The sequence below is a fragment of the Nilaparvata lugens genome, chromosome 3, assembly GCF_014356525.2.
Source record: "Nilaparvata lugens isolate BPH chromosome 3, ASM1435652v1, whole genome shotgun sequence".
NCBI classification, from domain to species: Eukaryota; Metazoa; Arthropoda; class Insecta; order Hemiptera; family Delphacidae; genus Nilaparvata; species Nilaparvata lugens.
The window spans coordinates 94,654,183-94,676,310 of NC_052506.1; the positions used below are offsets into that span (position 1 = coordinate 94,654,183).

General features: G+C 32.5%; 1 protein-coding gene across 3 annotated transcripts in view; it reads left to right on the forward strand.

Moving 5' to 3' along the window:
* The window catches only part of LOC111049630, a 311,297-nt gene extending 297,118 nt beyond the window's left edge, over positions 1-14,179 (forward strand). For all 3 annotated transcript variants that reach the window (XM_039425126.1, XM_039425128.1, XM_039425127.1), the window contains 2 exons: positions 1,621-1,813; positions 14,035-14,179. In XM_039425126.1, the coding sequence (XP_039281060.1) occupies positions 1,621-1,813; positions 14,035-14,123 (282 nt within the window). In that variant the 3' untranslated portion in view covers positions 14,124-14,179. The remainder of the gene's footprint in view (positions 1-1,620; positions 1,814-14,034) is intronic.
* Positions 14,180-22,128: the final 7,949 nt, after the last annotated feature.

The following is a 22,128-nucleotide window of genomic DNA, read 5'->3' on the forward strand; positions in this document are numbered from 1 at the left end:
TGTTCACATGACAGCGATTTACGCTCGGTTGTCGCGTGATTGACCAACCGAGCGGTTGCCAGGTATAGGGAAACATATGGTGCCGTACACATGCATCGCTCGGTTTTAGTAGTCGCCGGCGAATCGCGGCGGTTGTAATTTCAGACTTAACCGAGGGCAAATCGCTCATGAATCGCTGTCATGTGTACGAGACTGGCAAATCGAGTGATTTGCCAACCACGCGATAACCGAGTGTAAGTCGCTGTCATATGAACAAGCTCTAAGGGCCGCTTCCACAGTCAAAACTTGATTTTGAATTTAATCAGCTGGTGACGCTATCTGTGTGTTTGAAATGACGCTATCTACACACGAAATGAACCACACTATAACGAACAAGACTTGAATATCGGGGGACCGAGCTTTGCTCTGGAGTGTAAAAGCATAGACAATATTTGTAGCGAAAGATTGAATTTATAGTTTATATTCATTTATTCATTTTCTCAGTCGTACAATTATTTTTACAGTTATATGAGGAGGCACAACAGGCTTATGCCCAAAACTGTCCCTTTTCAAATTTATACTACAGTCCAGCAAATCAAAATCCAGGTTAAGCTACTATCACTCATCAAAATAACAATTCATTCACACTTCAAAAAACAAACACATCATCAATAGAAATAGATCTACTATGAATTCGATTTAGAATGATATACTATGTTTTCTACAATATTTGTTTATATACTATGTACTATTCTACACTAACAGCATCTAGTTACTATATTTTGGACTTTTTGAAGTAAACAAGTTTTTTAAAAAAAGAGAAATAAACGAAAATAAGTTTCTCTTGCTGAATTTTTCTTCTCGAGAGATCACACGATGATGGATGATCTCACACACATGCACTCGTTCACTGTCTTCCATTACGATATCGACAGACGACAAAATTTCCAGCTGTTTTTCCAAGGACGTATTCAACCTTTTAATGTCCTTCAGCGAGTTATCCAAGGGTTGAGACCTAGTGCAATCGAATATTCATATCATAAACCTACTTTGTTCCAAATTTCGTGAAAATCGTTAGAGCCGTTTTCGAGATCCGTTGAACATACATACCCATATAACCATATAACCACATAACCAGATAACACCATAACCATATAAATATATATACAGAAATTGCTCGCTTAATATAATAGGATATGGATTATATTTAATCCATAATTAATATTTATAATTATATTATATATATCATATAATTATAATTAATTTTATATGTAATATAGTACAATATAATATTATATTTAATCTGGTTAAAAATTGAATTTCAACTACTGTTACCGTGCAAATGTCACTATAATAACTTGAGTCACTCCATTATTGGGACAAACAAAAAGCGATGCAACTCAATATTCCCTTCTTCTGTTTTCTCCTCCTCCTTCTCCTCCTACACCTCCTCCTCCTCCTCCTCCTACACCTCCTCATCCTTCTCGGCCACCTTCTTATATTGTTCTTTTCTTCGTCTTCTTTTTTCTCCTTTTACCACTCCTCCACATTCTTATATATTCTCCATCATCATCTTCCTCTTCATCTCTTCTCCAAAGAGTATATAAATCGCCAATTATAAGTTAGTTTTGTATTTGACAGGAAAGATACTTAATTCGTGTGCAGACATCATTCGTAGGGAAGGAGCCGATGCTTGCTGTAAGATACCCTGACGGTGTAACAATAGCCCGACACGGAATATTAAGAACAGATTTGTCTTCTATCCCTTTTAATACAGCCAATGTAACCGAGATCATTTACCTCGATCCCTGGTCTTCAAAAGTTCTGAAGTATGGTAAGTTGAGATGAATTTTCAAATTCATTAGGCCTATTCATAGAAAACCGTGTTTAGTTTTTCCATATTTTTGATAGAATATGATCACTCTAGAATATAATATATTATTTGATAGAATGCAATGTGAATATTGAGTGTCGCAAAAAGGAAGGTCAGTTTTCAAATGATTATAATACCTTCGATGACTTTCAGCTCAGTCAGTTCTTTCGTTGAATGGTCAAATTCGAAATAGAATGCCATGGGAGTGTCTCGATTATACCAGGTCCTATTCTACAATGAAGCTCCAAAACCTGGTACAATCAAACTACTGGGCTAATCGAGACGGAATGCTTTGAATGCAGTCTCGTCTCGTTGAGCCCACGTCTCGATTAGACCAGGTCCTGTGTCTTGATTAGACCCGGTATCGTTTAGATGACCTGGTATAATCGAACTACTGGGTTGATAGAGACAGAAATGCTTCGATTAACCCAGTAGTTCGATTATACCAGGTCCTGGTCTAATCGGAAAAGTCCGACCTGGACTAATCGAGCACCTGGGATAATCCAACACCTGGGTTATTTTACCTTGCCAAATTTCAAGTCATTCCGTTAATTGAGAGATGAAATATCATGTACACATACACTCATACACACACACACACACACACACACACACACACACACACACACACACACACACACATACAGACCAATACCCAAAAACCACTTTTTTGGACTCAGGGTACCTTGAAACATATATAGAAATTTGGAAATTGGGGTACCTTATTTTTTTTCGGGAAGCAATACTTTCCTTACCTATGGTAATAGGGCAAGGAAAGTAAAAATATGATAATGATAAGAAAATGATATTGGTTATAGTTTTGAATTATAAATATGAAAAGGAGATATTACTCTGGATTGACTATATAGAAGAAATGTTCATAGTTTTTATGGAAAACTAGCCGTCATTATTTTAAAACTTACCTGGGTTATTTTATCCAACCTTGCCGTTATTTTATTACGTTTATAAAGAATGTAGCCGAGACAAGGTTTAGCTGTCAAGTCGCGCTTTATTCAGATCACACAGATACACACAATACAATAAGATATAGATGGCACTACTTCAAGTAGGCGGCAAAATACAAATTTCTCCAACACTCCTCCTTGATTTAAATTTTTTATTATCAAAAGAAAAAAGTAAAATCATCAGATTATACATCAAATATATGGAATGAATACAAAAAAACAAACAAAATCACACAATAATATTCATACCATTTCTCATTTTGGAAAATTTCTCATATGACAGAGCTTTAGTTAGAATGTCACTCAGATTTTCTTCACTTTTTACATACTTAATTATTAATATACCTTTACATACAACATCTTTAATGAAATGAGCCTTTATATCGATATGCTTACTCCTTTTACTATTCTCAAAATTTTTAGTCATCTGTATGGCAGCTTGATTATCAATAGATAAATAAGTTTTACATTCATTGTAACCTAAGTCATTAGCAATGCCTTTCAAATTAATTAATTCTGTGGCTGTACTTGCAGCAGCCAAATATTCAGCTTCTGCAGTTGACAGAGCAACACAATTTTGTTTTCTTGAAAACCATGATACAGGATTTCCAGCAAATAAAACTACACAACCACTGGTACTTTTCCTATCAAGTTTATCTCCTGCTCAATCTGCATCACTATAACCCTGCAATAATTCAGATGAATTAGAATGAAGAGTGAGACTATAATCCTGTGTTTCTTTCAGATATCTTAAAATCCTTTTCCCTGCTTTCCATACTTTTTCACTCGGTTTTTCAGTAAATCTACTCAAGTAACTAACACTAAATGCAATGTCAGGTCTTGTACTAGTTGCAATGTACATGAGGCTTCCAATTAATTCACGAAAAGGAACATCAATTATCTCATCATTATTTGACAGATTCAAATCTTTTTCCATAGGAGTTTTCATACCTTTACAATCAAGCATCTGAAATTTGTTGAGTACTTTCTTTATGAATTTTGTTTGAGACAGTTTCAAACCATTAACGCTCCTCCTGAATTCTATGCCTAGATATTGTGATATTTCCCCCATATGTTTAGCATTGAATTTTTCTTGCAAATTTATAATTACATTTTCGGAATTACCAGCAATCAAAATGTCGTCAACATAAACTAACATATTTACATCATCAGCAATATACAAACAATAATCATAATCAGAACGTTTGAAACCAAGTTTATTAGCAAAGTTATTAAATTCATCATTCCAACATTTGGGCGATTCCCTGAGTCCATACAGTGCTCTATTCAATTTCAAGACTTTACTTTTGTCATAATTAGTTCCTTCTGGTGGCAGAATATAAACTTCAGTATTGAGTTTTCCATTCAGAAAAGCAGATGGAATATCCATTTGAATGATCTTTTGTTTTCTTAATAATGCTACATTTAAAAACATCCTAATACAACTCATTTTAGCAACAGGAGCATAAATATTATTTCCCTTATCCTCAACTTGAAATCCCTTAGCTACTAATCTGGCCTTTCTAATCCCATTATCCTTATTCCTAAAAACCCATTTTGTTTCTATGGCTTTCTTTCCTTCTGGCAATTCTACTGGTGTCCAAGTATTCAACTTTTGTAATCCATCAATTTCTTTATCAATTGCTTCTTTCCATTCTTTCTGTTTGATTGCTTCTGTGAACGTCATAGGTACTTCATCTGACTCTACATACAAAGCAATCACTTCATTACACTCAGTTAAATACCGATTTGGTTTTCTTAAGAGTTCTCTCGGTCTTAGATTCAGATTATTTTCTTCCACTTCTTCCTCACAATCTTGTTGATTCACATTAGAATTTTTATCATTTATGTGATTTCCAGTACACAAGTCTTCTTCATTATTCTCTGTTTGTTCTTGATTTCTGTTTACATCATCATTACATAGTTCTCTCTCATAATCTTGTAATGTCCTTTCTCGATTTCTTTCTACATTTTCAGTACCTACATGATTCTTTCTCACTATTTTGTGAAATTTGTTCTCGATATAAATCAATACTTACTTTTGAATCAAAATTGTCACTTTCAGAAGATTTATTTTCATTGAAAAGTGCATCTCTAGTAACTACTATTGATTTACTTACAATGTCCATTAACCTGTAATTATTTGAGTTCCCATCATAGCCTACTAGAATCATTTTCTTTGATTTAGAATCCAGTTTCTTTCTTCTACAATCCGGTGTCAATGCATAGGCTTCTGAACCAAATATTTTCAAGTGTTTCAATGACGGTTTTTTACCTGTCCATACCTCAAAAGGAGTAGAGTTTGGTGTTTGACATGTCCCTGATCTATTCAATATGTATACACTTGTATTTACAGCTTCTGCCCACAGATTCTTAGGCAAATTTCTAGACAATAACATACACCAAGTCATTTCCATAATTGTTCTATTATCCCTTTCAACCCTGGCATTTTGCTGTGGAGTATACCAAGCTGTTCTTTCAATTTCAATACCATTTGCATGCAAATAATTTTCGAACATTTCATTGACATATTCTGTTCCATTGTCTGTATGCAAATACTTGGGTGTACGACCATACATGTTCTTTATTTTATTTACATGAGTCTTGAAAGCATCAAACACATCATATTTATGCTTAATGAAAAATACAACTCTGTACCCTGAACAATCATCTTTGAAGCAAATAAAGTAGTTTGCTCCACCGATAGAAGTTACTGACATAGGTCCACATACATCACTAAAAATTCGCTCACCTGGCTTGGAAGATTTCCATGAGTTACCTACATCATAAGATAATCTATGTTGTTTTCCTACAGTACAACCTTCACAGAAAAATTTTTCAGTGTCATCAATTCGTATACCATTAATTAATCCTTTGGATACCATTTCTTTGATTGCTTTACAATTCAAGTGTCCTAACCTTTAATGCCAAAGCTTAAGATTTGCAATAGATTCATTACTTGTCAAATTTACTTCAATATTATTTAGCACAACAGTTTCAAAAAGCATGTTATACAAATTATTTTCAGTATGAATTCCTTCAGCTACAAGTTTGTTGTTATGATAAATCTTAGCTGTATCATTTTTCTTAATTATAATCATCCCTTTTTTTGTTAATTGTCCTTCAGAAAAGAGATTTCTTTTTAAATCTGGTACAAAGAGAACATTTGTGATAATTGAGTCAAACCACTCACCTTCAATAAACTTTTTGATGTTAACTGTACCTTCTCCTCGAGGGGCAAGGTTTTTCAATGATACAGTTGTCTCTCTTCCATCACTAAGCCGTACCTTGGCATATTGTGGGTTGATTTGAAGAATATCCACCTCCTCGACCAATGGATCGAATTTACTTCTTCGTATAGGTACTTTCATTAGGACTTTGTTTGAAGGGGCAAGCCAGGTTGGAAGTGCTATACCATTAGATGATTGTCTATAGTGTCGGAACATCCTATCATGTGGCGTCTCATTAGTAGCCGTGCACAATAGGGATCGAATAGAATGTAGAGAATCTGGGAGCACAGATTCCCAATCAGATACATCCAAATTTCTATGCTTCAATGTAAGAGACACTGTGCGCCAAATTGTACCATTTTCTCGTTCGATTTGGCCATTTCCTGGTGCGTTATAAGGTGATGACATGGAAGTGGCTACTCCTCGATTATGAAGGAATTCCTGCAGCTCTCTGGATTTGAAAGAGGTTCCATTGTCAGTATGTACATAAGAAGGTAAACCAAATGTGGTAAACAAGTTCACAAGGCACTGAATTACAGTTGATGAATTCATATTCGGACAAGGGTATGCAAATGGAAACCTAGAGTACTCATCAATTATTGTCAACAAATATTTGTTTTTAGTTTTTGATGGAAGAGGACCCTTGAAGTCCATGCTTAATCTTTCAAATGGATGTGTCGCCTTTATGAGAGTAGATTTCAATTTCTTGAAAAATTGAGGTTTTATGGCATTACATGTTTGACATGAAGAAGTCATTTTTCTGACATCCTCAACTGAATAGGGTAAATTATGAGTTCTTACCCAATGAATCATTCTGGTCACTCCAGGGTGACACAAGTCACAGTGTAGGGAGTGTAATTTATCGGTTTGAGTTGCATTACACACTCTGGAAAGTGCATCTGCTACTTGGTTGTCCTTTCCTGGTCTGTAAATTATTTCGTAATTGTAGCATGACATCTCCAATCGCCATCGTTGTATTTTTTCATTTTTTATTTTATTTTGATGAGTCATATCAAACATGAATGATACAGAGCGCTGGTCAGTGATAATTTTGAAGAATCTTCCAAGTAAGAAATGTCTCCACTTTTTAAGAGCACACACAATAGCAAAAGCCTCTTTTTCAATGGATGAATGTTTATGCTCACTATCATTCAGCTTCTGAGAAAAGAATGCTACTGGACGTCCACACTGTGATAGGACAGCTGAAATTGAAAAATCAGATGCATCTGTTTCAACCACAAAAGGTTCAAAGTCGTCAATTGTACTAACTACTGCCTTAGAAATCTCAGTTTTGAGTTGATTGAAGTCAGCTATAGCTTCAGAAGTCAAAGGAAAGGTCTTTGCTGTAAGAAGCCGTTTAGCTTTATCTGAATAGTTGGATATCCATTTGGAATAGTGTGCAAACATTCCAATTGTTCGCTCAAGAGCCTTTCTATTATCTGGGGGTGGAAGATTGAGCAATGGTTTCAGACGTTCAGGGTCAGGAGAAATTGTCCCATTTTCAATTTTATAGCCAAGCAAGCTTATTGAAGTAAGTGAATATTTGCTTTTTTCTGTATTGATTGTAAAATTATATTTTTGTACTGCATCTAAAAATTTTTTGAGATTCAAATCATGTTCCTTCTGATTCTTACCACATATTGTAAGAACATATTGTAGTAACATTTTGTTAATTTCGGATTTTTGATAATAGATTGAGTCAAGTTTTTGAATGATTTCAAATGAAGTTTCACAGTTTTCGATCAACACAATTTGTTTCTGGTCCATTGCAGTAGATAGTGTAAACATAGCAGTTGCATCTAACTTATTCCAGTCCTTCAATTCTTTTTCGTCGATTGGTTTTGTTTCTTTGCCAAAAGCAACATCTAGGCAGCCTTTAGCTCGAAGAGCACATTTCATTTGAAATAGCCATTGTTAGTAGTTGGTGCCATTGAACCTAGCTACCAAGTCGGAAGAGTTCATCTTCAGACTTAAAATTGTCCGAAACACAGCAGAAAACTGTTCTCGTTTTCCAATTCAATATTATTATTTGAATTTCAGCATAAAACACTTAAGGAAGCAATAAACATAGCACGTTGCATCATAACACATGGTATTTTTGATTGGCCTACAGCACACAGCAATTCACACAGGTTTCAGTTTTTCACAAAGAAAATTTCACACAGAATTCACTTTGACTTTCAACATACTTTACTAGAAAGTAGAATAAAACATTTAATTAACTTTATTAGAGCTTCCTGGGCCCATAACCTATAAAGAATGTAGCCGAGACAAGGTTTAGCTGGCAAGTCGCGCTTTATTCAGATCACACAGATACACACAATACAATAAGATATAGATGGCACTACTTCAAGTAGGCGGCAAAATACAAATTTCTCCAACACGTTTCACTTCTTCATTCATGACAAACTACTTTTTATTTTATCAAACCAAACCTTTTCCAATGCACTATGATTTAAAAATATAAATTTCATCACACTAATATGTTCACTAACTCAGATAAGAAAATAGTTCCTATATTTTAATCATCATAAAATTAATTACAAGGTGAGTCAGTATAATGAAATCAATCATAAAATTCTTAATTGCTAATTACTAATATAAATACTTATTGTATGAATCATTTGAATAAGAATAAGACTAGTATAGGCTAATATAGGCTAGTATAGGCTGGTATAAGCTAGTATAGGCTGGTATAGGCTAGTATAGGCTAGTATAGGCTGGTATAGGCTAGTATAGAGTGAGTCATTAAAAAAAATTAATTTCAATTGATTGCTTCCTTAATATTTATTTGATGAATCATGAAAAAATATTATTTGTTGAATTGAAAAGTGTGTTTAATTATTTTAAATCTTGCATTTTATTATTTCCCATAACAAAATTATTTTCATCCCTTGAAACCCATTATTTATTTCATAATAATTCATTAAATTTAATTAAGTTTTTAAACTAAGTATTTTAGTAATATAAGAATCCTTTGCATAAAGTTCAGTCACATCCAAGTGTAATCGAAAACATTCCTTCAAAGAAAATCATTAAGAAGACATTAAAAATATACTTCATTGCACTTTGCTAGATATCCTAATATATAGGTACTCCACACACCATAACTCACCAATTTAATTGTGATAAAACAAAATATACTCCCCTACAAATATTCTGATCTTTTCTCAGATATAAAATTCAAGTCAATACCATTTTAATAATTTTTATGCTTTGCAATACATTCAATAACTTGTCAACCATCCTCTCATAATTTATGTTTCTAATATATTATGGTCTATTCATGAACAAAATGTAAAAAATTGCTTTATATTGCAACTCCAAATTTGGTTTTAGATTATATTTATACTTCATTCTTATCTTCATGTTTTATCAAATTGCGGATAACTATTGTAAATTTATTTAATATTCTTCAAAATCTTTTCTTATTTCGCAAATTAGTTATTAATTTTTATTAGATTTTATTCCTTTGTGAGTATCTTTTTTATTTCAATTTGTCATATTTTTATTTTGTTGTATCAACTCAAGAATTTATATTCAATATGTTTTCATTATAGTCTTGATCATAAGATTATTTATTCAAAATAATACTGACTCAATTCATTCCAATGATTTTTTTTAAATACAAAGAACAAGATAAAAGATAAATTTCAATCAATGAATCAATCCTGAAACTATGCTTATGATATCTATACTGTGTCAAAGTTATTAATAACTCAAGGGTAAATTACCTTCTTACCAATACGTTCTCATCTTTCAGTTTAAATCCCCGTTCTGAGTCCTATTCTCCAAGTTGCTATTATCAAATGAATCAGCTATACTGGTGTGGTAATTACGGTACATTAGTTCGTACACGTTCTGGTGTTTGGTTATGCATTTGACTTTGTCGATTTTCATAATTATTATTTCCATTCCTATTTGATGGCACATAATATGATGAACGATTACCTTGATAATAGCTTTGATTTTGATTTGAATGATTATCAGGGTTGTTTGAACTGTACCGATTAGGACTATTGTAGTTTGGTTTTATATTTTGATTGTTATTGTGATAATCATTATTATTTGAATAATGACCATTTTGTTGCTGAGATCTTTGTCGGAAATGATTTTCCTGATTCCTATTCACTGAATTTTCATGCTGAAACTGATCATGATATTGATGCTGATCATTCCTACCTATTTGTGGTTGGCGAAATTCAGTGTGAATCTGTTTTTTATTCATTTGTTGTGATTCTCTGTGATGTTCTTTGTACATTTTTCTGTCTCTTTGATATTGTTCTAAACCTGACATTTCATCCAATAGTTCAATAAATTTATCAGAGGTAGCCACATTTCGGATAAGTGCAGCAGTGGCAATTGTATCATCAAAGTGTCCTTTGAGTAGCTCAAAAATCATGTTCTCACTGACAGATGGAATCAAATTTTTAGCTACATTGGATTTTATCATGTAGTATTCACTCATGCCTAACGGGCCTCTCACTCTAAACTTACCAAACCTCAGGTCATTTCTAGCTGTTCTCTGGATGTCTTTTGACCATAATTTATTGATAAATCTTGTCTGAAAACTTTCAAAATTATCTACATCTGCTCTAATAAAATTCCACCATTCACGATACGTTTCTCCATGATTGGAGTTGTTTTCAAGGATGCTTTTGACTCTAATCCAGTCTTGAATGTTATTTCTTTTCAAGTAAGCTGACAGATTGTCAATGAAATTCATGGGATTTCGTTTATCAATAGATATTTTGAATTTTGACCTATCAACATGTGTAGAATAAGCACAACCTTGAAAATTTGTCACAGTACTACCTGAAACTTTTGCGTCAATATCATGTCTAAATTGATGGAATTTCATTTTCATGGAAGCAATGTCCAACGATTTTTCACCAATATTTCCTTCTAATGTTTTTAGATCTTTAGTTAATCCATTTACAGTAAGACTTTATGGTATCAATTTCTTTCTTATTACATTCCTGCTCCTGCCCTAATTCCTCAATTTTGTTATTTATGTCAGTTACTTTTTCTGAAAAAACAATGTTATTTTCTTTGATTTTATTCTCATTGCTATTTATCTAATTTTGCAAGTCTTGGGTTTTTATTTCAACTTTGTCTATTTTTTCATTTAGCTCTGAACTATATGATTCAATTAGCCTAACAATTCCCTCACTCTTTTCTGTACATGTTTCAATTTTATCATTTAAAATTTTACTCTGATTTTCAAACTTTTCATCAAATCTTTGAAATTTCTCATCAAATTTTTGAAATTTTTCATTATTTTCTTTTAGTAATGTTAATATAGCCGTGAGCTCATTTTCTTTTGAGACTGTTTCAGAATTTGGATTGTGTGCCTTTTTCAATTTTTGTGATCTCAAGTTGTACTTATTCATTCAGGTTAAAACTGGGTAGGCCTATCTTATCGATTTCCATTCCGGTATTGTGGATTTATTTCTAATTTAATTTTAAAAATTAACCAGGTCCCATCAGGGGTACCATTTTCCACACACGTCTTTCTTAATATTTTTATTGAATATAATAATTTAAATAAAATTCTTTAATTTTTACCACTGTCAGAAGCATAATCCAAAACAAAACAGTTCCTCACATAGAGCCTAAGGGAGTTTTTAAATTTTACTATGAAAATGATAACCTAATGGAATTGATAGTAAAAAATAAGAACATTTATTTAATTTAGTAATATGCTGATTTTAATTTTATATTCATGTTCTTGGACACAGTCCTTAAATGAGTTCAATTTCAATTTACAATACCATAAGTTATACTTATACTAAATAATAATAATAATAACAATGATAATGATTCACCTTTTTTAGAAAACATACCTTTAATAATAGAAGCTGATAATTCAAATACATTTTATGTAATTTTTCTGTCAATTCATAATAAAACGAATAATATTATCCCACAAAGTGTGTCAAGTTTTATTCCCAATTTAATAACATTCAATCGTTTCAAAACTATAGCCTACATTTCATCTCCACATTAATACCACATTTTCTCTTTCCTGTTATATCACTTTACATTTTAATTCAAGATAAACCTTTAATAATAAAACTGCACTAGCTCAATCTTTTTACACACAACAAAGACATTGGTTGTACGTCTATCATCACAATAAATACAAAACAGCACAAGACTTCGCTTTTTCCCTCCAGTTTTCAACTGCCATAACATTTTTTACCACTCAACTTCCCTCCATATATTAGAATAATTCTTTTTTTTATTTATTTAGTCTTCAAATTTAATAAAAATGCTATTTATTTGATTTAAATTCATATTTGGCTTTTTGTTTATTGTTTTATTGAAATTCTGTAAATGATAACATTATGTAAAATTTGTGTTAATGTAATTGGTAGGCTACAATTCATTTGATTTATTTAATAAAATTATCAATTATTTTATCTTTTGAAGTGTTTTTTTTTTATTTTTTATTTTAAAATTTTAGTATTGGAAACTTTCTATCTAATAACTTTGTTGTGTTGGCATCTAACCTACAAACATTATCTTGAAATCATCAACTATACATAGACAAAATAATGAACTTTCGACTATTGATATTTATCTATTTGATTATACAGTATCGATGTTTTGTTCAGCACTAAATTCAAATTATTTATCTTTTTGAAAAGTAACATTATAATATATATATATATATATATATATAATATATATATATATATAATATATATATATATATATATATATAATATATATATATATATAATAATATAATGTATGGCATTTTCTTGTTTGTAAATCCTTGTAATTTTGCACTGTTCACAAGTGCACGTCTAAATTAAAAATGTACTGGATCACCTGAGAGCTTGCTAAAGTAAAGTCATTACTGTCACCCAGGTAGGCACGTCTGTCACATTCATAGACAATGTGTTTCATTGTCTGCAATGGAGCTCCACAATCGCATCCTGGAGAGTCTATAAATCCCCATTTGAAAAGAGCCCCTGCTTTGTGCTTAAGGGTGGTTTAAAAGTTGCCTGTTTCCATCTTCAGCTTACATGCACTCTTATTCTATATCTAGGATAAACAATGCGCTTCACCTGCATGACTAACTACACAAAACTGAAGCATGATAAATCTTCTACAGGGAAAAGTTTGGAACACAATAATTGTTGAACCTACAGCTGTTTGAATGTTAGTTACGAGGTAATCATATCAAATGTTCTCACCCCAAATCACTGTGCTAACTGAGGTGCTGGGGGTGGTTTGAAAGTACAATTATCAACGGAGATGAGAGCACCTCCGGTGTTCACATTCCAACTTACTTATACAGAGTGTCCCACAAAAGGTGTAACAGTCAAAGACAATAGATTCTACTTGAAATTTGCAACAAAAATAATGTCCAGTAAAAATGTATTTATTTTCAAATATTTTTAAAATCGTCAAGATATCAGTCAAGTTCTATGGAAAAGCTTGGAAAAGGATTAAATTTTCAATAATATTCATATATTTGTTTCATAGATTAACGGTTTTAATCATTCTATGAGCGCTGAAAGTTGTAAAAAGTAGGCTACATTCGTCAAGCTCAAAGCCAAATTTCAATCAGTTTCAATGCTCATAAAAAGTTCGAAGAGGAAAACATTATAGGGATCTTATCAGAAATTTCCTCCTCTTCCCAACCATATCCTTAGTAGCCTATTGGATTTTTATTATTGGATAGTTTTCTTCCAGTTATTGACGATTGTGAAAAATATCGAAGAATCTATATATCTCGAAAACAAAATAAGGTCGATATAAGAAAATTTTACTAGTCATTGTTGTTGCAAAATTCATGTAGAATCTATGATCTTGGGCAGTTACACTTCTCTTGGGACTCTCTGTATATGCTAAGTATTCAACCAGATGATTTTTAGCCTGCCTGAGTGCTTTGAGCTTGACTCATCTTCAATCATACAGGTATATAATTTTAAATAAAAATTGAAATAGCCCTTTTCTTTTCCTATGTCAGAGGGAGATATGCGAGAAATTGGTATTCCAGATGAAACAACGAAGTCTGACAATGCAGCTCCAGCACCAAAAACTAAAAATAGCAGGTAAGCATTTTTCAAAAAATTAATATAAATTTTGATCTACAAATAGACAACTCACCATCAGTTCTCTATTTTTAGTAACAATGATTATTAGGGTGTGGTATTCAAATAACTCTATAGTCATACTTTTCTCATATGGAATGGTAGTTTATTTTTATGATTCCATACTTCTCTAAAGATAATTTATATAAATTCTTTCTTTCTTAAGTTAATCCTCGTTAATTACTGCTAAATTTTATGGTAAATTGGAAGAATAAAATATATAGTAAATTGGAAGCCTACATTATTTCCATTGAATAAATAGATATAGTGTGATTCACTCAAGTCAGCATTCCTATATAATGCTTACCATTCAAACAAATCTGGTAGTGCAAGTACTTAGGTTGTTCTCACTGTAGTTAGGTACTATACAAAAAACACATAGACTTTCATGCTTCTGATTGGCTAACTCGATCATATGGTACAAAAACGTCATCAAGATACCAAACAATATTTAAAATCTTATCTTATTGTATTACAAATTAGAAATTCATCACTTCTTTTATGATTGAAACATGTATTTTCAACATACGATGAGTTCGTTATTACATTTTGGAAAGGAAATTGATTCACATATTTCAATATTTCAATATATAAGGGAATAAAATGTTGAAAACTAGTATTGAGGTTCTTGAGGAGGAAATAAAAATTTTGAAAGAGGATCTATTAAACAAAACTGCGATAATTGACGAAATAAATAATCAAAATAATTTAATGGGACGACGAAATGATTTCAATAATCCTAGTATAAACCATCCTCAAAACGATTTTATTAGGCCTAGAATTACGAACAAATCTAAAACCCTCTATAGAGAGTCGAATGCTATTCCAGTGAATAATAGATTTGCCCTGCTTTCTACGGAGGATTCGTCAGTTTCTGCATGTGGGTCGTATGTAAATGAATGCATGATGGGAACGGAGGGCCACCTGTGTGCAGACACAACGCCAGTGAACCGAAATAAAAAAAGAAAACAATTAGATATCAAGGAAAGCGAAAATGAGACTAAAAAACCATTTACAGAAAGGAAGAAGAAAAGATTGACAGTTTTATCTGATAGTCAAGGAAAAGAACTAAGTAGATACCTGACTAATCTAGGAGATGAATTTGACATTTTTGTATATTCGAAACCAGGAGCAAAACTCAAACACATTGTTCAAGACGGTTTTAATTTTATTAGTGATTTCACAGAGAAGGACACTGTTATTCTGATGGGGGGAACCAATGATTGTCATCGTAATGAACCTTATCAATTGACTGTACTTCAGGGATTAGAAACACTTTTGAGATTCAAGCTAAAAACTAACATTCATGTTTGCAGTATTCCTCACAGATACGATGAACCTGAACTCAACAAGAGTATCTTTCATGCTAACTCCATCTTATCAAAGACTTTGAATGATTACAAAGGTGAACTCGGTCTTAGCTTCAAAGATATGAACTGCTTTCTCAAGAGATGGCATTTTGCCAAACATGGTCTTCATCTAAACAGACGAGGAAAGGCGGTGTTGGCAAATCATCTACTGACGCAGGTCACAAAGCGGATTATAATTGATGGCGACAGGATCAACTCTAAGATGACTGGTGAGAGACTACGAGTAGGCCTAGATGCAGTCCCAGCCCAGACTCCGGATTCGGTCCACAACTCTATGATAGAGAACAGTCATGACTCGCCCAAACCAACACAAAAAACAATCCCAGAAAAAGTGTACTCACCTGAAACTAGCCCTGTGAACTTTAATGTTGTAGGGGTCAATGATAGTGACATTGAAAGTATATCATCTGATTCTGTTGATGTAATTTTTTAGGAATGGACGAAATATACAAAATAATCAACTGAATATATTACACTGGAATGTACAGGGAATAACACAAATTAACAAACTAGATGAAATTAATTTATTCTTTGAAAATTTAAATGTTAGGTCTCATATTATCTGTCTGTCTGAGCACTGGGTGAGAGATGGTGACTTATTTCTATTAAATAAATTCCATAACTTTAAACTTATTTCAAATTTCTGTAGATCTGAGAAAATTAGAGGAGGCTCTTGTATACTAGTTAGGCAGGATATAGATTGTGAACCAATCAAAGATTGTACAAAGTTCAATCTAGAGCAATATTTTGAATGCTGCGGTATTAAAATAACAGGGATTTTGAACATTGTTGTCATAAATATTTAAAGACCACCTATAAATTCCAAACTCTCATTAAATAATTTTTTTGATCGTCTTAGTGGGCTGTTAGAGTTATGCTCCAGAAAATTTCCAAGACACAAACTAATAATAAGTGGAGATTTTAATATAGATACACTGAAAAACTCACTTCCCTGTTCAAGGCTAAGTGAAGTGCTAAGCTCTTATAATTTAACCCTACATTTTACACAGGCAACTAGGATTGCAAAGGACTCTCTGACATGCATAGATAATATAGCATCAGACTCAGCAATAAACAAACAAATGTGTAAAAGTTCAATAATTGAAACTTGTTTGTCCGATCACACAGCACAGTTAGTTCAGTTTCCTTATAATACATTGACGTCTTTTAAATCATTTCAATTAAACCCAAAAAATTCAAAAAAATTTACAAAACTTATAAGAATATTTTCTAAACAGAACATCTCCAAATTCAAGCTTCTCTTGGACCAAGAAGACTGGACAGACCTATATAATATGCTCAATAAAATAACGTCTAATTCTAATACTCTATACAAGTTGTTCATTCGAATAGTACTATCACACTTTGAGAAATCTTTTCCTAAAAGATGTACAACAAAAAAAGTAGCGCACAAGAAATTAAAGGATGGGTCACACCAGTGATTCGTATATCATGTGCAAGGGCCAGAGAATTGCATAACCAGACTAAAAATTATAACAATTTTGAATTTTTGCAATACTTCAAAAATTATAAGAGAGTCCTTAACAAGTGTATCAGAGCTGCAAAAATAAAATATAATAGCAACAGAATAAAGAATGCATCTAACAAAACTAAAATGGCCTGGAAGATTGTTCGGGAGGGAACAAATATCAAACAAGATGATAGAGAGCTAACAAAGGTATTTCCCAATAAAAATATAGATGATATTTTGAATTCTTTCAATGAACATTTTATCAACGTTTGTAGCACACTGAATCTTATTCCGGACATACACAAAGCTCTAAACTATTGTAGAAAATATCCAAAACCAAATAACTTGCTCATATCTTTAGAACCAGTTACAGAAAAAGAGATAATTGAATTAGTTAAAAAAATAAATTTATCTAAAACACCTGGCTGGGATGAATTTCCTCCATTCCTGCTCAGAATTTGTGTGTTATCATTAGCAAAGCCAATGGTGTCTCTGATTAATTCTTCATTTAGAAGTGGAGTGTTTCCGGACTTTCTAAAATATTCAACCGTGATACCAATATTTAAAACGGGCGATGAAAGCGAATTCAGTAATTACAGACCAATTGCTATTTTATCAGCATTTTCTAAAATTTATGAAATGGCAGCTGCTTCCAGATTAATTAAATTTTGTGACATGAACAACTTACTTCACACGGATCAGTACGGTTTTCGTAAGGGCAGGAATACAACTGGGGCCATTTATGAATTCATATCAAGTCTCTCATTGGCTGTTGATGGATCGCAGTTTGTTGCCGGCATCTTCTGCGATTTATCAAAGGCATTCGAATGTGTGAATCATACTATTTTGTTGGAAAAGCTTCGCTGTTATGGTGTAGTTGGGACAGCCTTCAATTGGTTTAGCTCTTACTTGAATAATAGACAACAATGTGTGAAAGATAAAGAATCACTTAGGTCATCTTCCTTTTCAAAAATAACGAATGGAGTGCCTCAAGGATCAATACTTGGGCCTCTATTATTCATCATCTATGTAAACGATTTCCCTGAGTCAGTTTCCCAATCAAGACTTATAATGTTTGCTGATGATACGACCGCATTAATATCAGACAAAAATCACAAAACTCTAGCTGGTAACATAAAAAAAGACCTGGAAAACATAACTGATTGGCTCAAAACAAATGGCCTCTCTCTCAACTACAGTAAAACTTATCAGATGGAATTTAGTTACAGAAGAACCAACTTGAGAAGTTTTCTCCCTCTTTATGATTATGGACTAAAAACAGCTAAATCTTTAAAATTCCTAGGAGTTACAATAGATGAGGAACTAAATTGGAAAGAACATATAAAAAATCTCACGACGAAGTTGAACCGTGCATATTATGTTATTCTCAAGCTATCTCATTCAGTTGATAGAAATACACTCATCACCGTATACTATGCCTATGTCTATTCCCACCTATGCTACGGAAATATTTTCTGGGGAAACTCGACTGACAGCTATAAAATATTTTTAATTCAAAAAAAGATCATTAGGGTGGTTTTTGGTTTAAGAGCTAGAGATACATGCAAATCTATTTTTCGGGAATCGAAGATCCTCACTCTGCCTGCCATCTACATATTTCATTTGTTAATATTCATAAAGAGTAATATCCATAAATTTAATTTTTGCACAGACAGACATAACTATTCTACGCGTAATCAGAGCTTGTTATTATACCCTATTCACAGACATGCCTCTTACGAAAGAAACCCTTCTTATTCAGGAATAAAATTGTATAATAAGTTACCCGAGGCCATCCGTAAAATTGATTCATTGCCGCTGTTCAAAAAAACTATCAAGTCAATGTTAACTGAGAGAGTCTACTACTCAGTGGCAGAGTTTATTGTTGATAGATTTTGAGGTGAAATTTATTCTATTATTATGAATAGTTCTATAACTGTGACTTGAAATGTTATTGATTTTACTTTATGATTCTATCATATATGTTATTGTATATTCTTATGTAACTATATATTATTATATCTGACAATTTACGTATCAAACGGGAATATTCCCGGAAATGATGTTATGTAATGATGAGTAATAAATAAATAAATAAATAAATATTGATATACTTCAATATAATTTCAAAAACACTAGTAAAGCTTGAAAAGTCAATTTCTCTTTCCTCGGACTCTTATCGCGGACCAATTCCATCTCTCGGACTTTTTTGCGAACCAATTCCAGAGCTTTCGCGAAATACCTATTGAGAACCACTGATAGCCTATCTATCATATTATGTAGAAAAATAGTTTTCAATTTTATTGTATTTTCTCATCTAATTCAGAACTTCCAATTTTGAAATCTTATTTGAAAAATATTTTTTGTGGCTCAGTTGAATATAAAATTCCATGAAATATTTCTTATTTATTTATTTACATTACAATATAAGGGCACCAGGTAGCAATACTTTCCATAATAGCCCTCTTGACACAACCAAAAATTACAATTCTAATATATGATTAGTATAATATAATATAGTATAAGCCTAATCTAATAAAGAAAATTCACTAAATTAAATAAATATAGTAACTACAATACATTTTTAAACTAAAATTGAAGATGGAAAAGAGGAATATGATGATGATGATGATGATGATGAAAAGTATAAATTAATAAGAAAAAATGAACAAGATCATGATGTCAGTATTTTAAACCAGCAATTGAAGATGAGAACGAGGGGTATGATGATGATGATAATGACGATGACAATGACGATGGTGATGATCATGATGATGACGACGACTCTGTTGATGAGTGTAAATTAATAAGAAAAAAAGATCAAGATCATGTCAATATTCCAATGGACAGAAAGCAATACAACAAAATCTGAAAAATATTACTACCATTTTCCCAGAACCAGTAGGAATACTTACTACCAACGAGCAATTGACTCCAACATCAATCTCCTTACTTCCAAGTCTGATTCATTTGAGTCATATTCAACCGTTATTAAGTGCTGATTTAGGCTAGTCTCACACTCATTCGGTTCGTTTTGGTTTCGGTTCGTTTTCGGCAAATTCCGATAAGTGTGAAACGGTAATTCAGTTTGAATTCGGTACCGAATAGAAACCGCATAGAACCGAACGCCCACTTGACTCTAATAAATTCCATTAGGTTTCAATTTGTTGCTAGCGAGAGGCTACTTCCACACACTTTCGGTTCGGCTCGGTTCGTTTTCGGCAAATTCCGATAAGTGTGAAACGATGATTCGGTTTGAATTTGGTACCGAATAGCAACCGCATAGCACCGAACGCCCCCTCGACACGAATAGGTTTCATAATATTCGAATTCGTTGCTAGGGAAACAGGAAAAAACAAATTTAAGTCTTTTACACACGATTGCCTTTTTTGTTTTTATTTCAACCTGATATCGTGATTATCTGTTTCAAAATTTTCCAAGTCAAAATCATATGGTCAATTCATTTCTGTTAGTCCACAGGAACATTTTTTTCTCAATGAATAGTTAGCTGAAAAATATGAAAGATATAAATTAAATCTCAGGGAGAATTTTTTTCCACGAATATCACATGATTTCATCAATGGAGAGAAGAGATGAAATTTATATACCATGTGTCAAAACAAGGAATACATTTTCAATTAAAAAATAATCTCTCTGAACATCCAAAATTAACATGATCAAAAAGAAACTATTCAAATAATTCACAATATTTAATTAACTTTAAAATTTTGTTGTTCAAGAAATAACATCTTACAATTTAACATCAGCTGTTATATCTAAATATACCAGCATGAGCTGTGAAAATCCAAACACAGCTGTGTTTGAGAAGAAAATTAGAACCGTATGAATTAAAACCTGACATGTATGAAAGCCTCATTCGTTTTCGGTAACGAACCGAACCGAACCGAACCAAATGAAACCGAATGCGTGTGAAGCTAGCCTAAAGGTGTCTTCACTTCTCTGATTAATTCTCGTCGCATTGCATTCAAGTGGCACGTTATCACTGCTTGTCAGCATTTAATGGATTCTTATACATAGAGAAGTATTTACCGTATGTTATGTATTGTCATGACTCATGAGAATTTCATAATCTCCCAACCATTGGATATGAGAATTCATCATTTTTTATAAATGTAACACAAAACATACCGTGTGAAAGATATTTTCTACTGTTTATTGACACAACAAAACGGTCTGAACCCATTATTTTATCTGTTTGAGCACTAAAATTTACAGAAATAGGAACAGGAGAAACTTTACTGTTCAATTGGTAAAAAAAACACAATTACCGGTACACTATAATTTTGGATCATCAGTTCCTATACTGAATTAATAACGAACCAAACACAAAAGCACACTTTGACAATTGAAAGTATTGTAAGTTACACTGTAAAATCTACCGAGTGAAGTGTAAATACTGTCCGAGTTACTCTGTTCGTTGAGGTCATTAACCCAAGAAATAATCGGTTTCATGTTGAATGTATGAAAGATCTGTAGATTTTTCCCTCTAGCTCCGGCTCCGCTCCCTAAGGCTACGCAAGAAATGGGTTGAACCTTAGAAACGAATATTGTCGTTAAAAATCTAGTCATATTAGTTTTAGGGCTTGTGCAATTAGGTTTTATAATCAGGTACTGTTACATATAAGATGCTCACTTGTGAGTGAATATAAACTTAAAATTAAGGATTTTCCAATATGAAAACGTTTTTATACTAATGATGAATATAATGCCATCAATATGGAGATTTTTCGAGACATTGATGTGGATTTCCTGTTTTTTTGTATGTGGTATCATTATATATGTAATGATATGTAGTTTTTTATGACGTGGCCTATACAATTTGTAATTTATCTTTGGCAATAAATGGATTTTGATTTGATTCGATTAAGGTGTTTTTCGAAATCCAAGGGCTGGTATGTTTCAAGCTCTACTTCCTCCATTCATTCCTATAAACGACATAACGCTAGATCAGTTGTCGTATGCTATTGAGGTTTTTTTGAAAATGGAACTTTTGCCTTTCTGATATGCAACAGGTCGCCGAATCTACTTGGAGTTGGACTTTGAACTCACAACATTCAGACAATCAACAAGTGGCCGATTCATTGAGGTCATTCACCCCAAAAACGAAT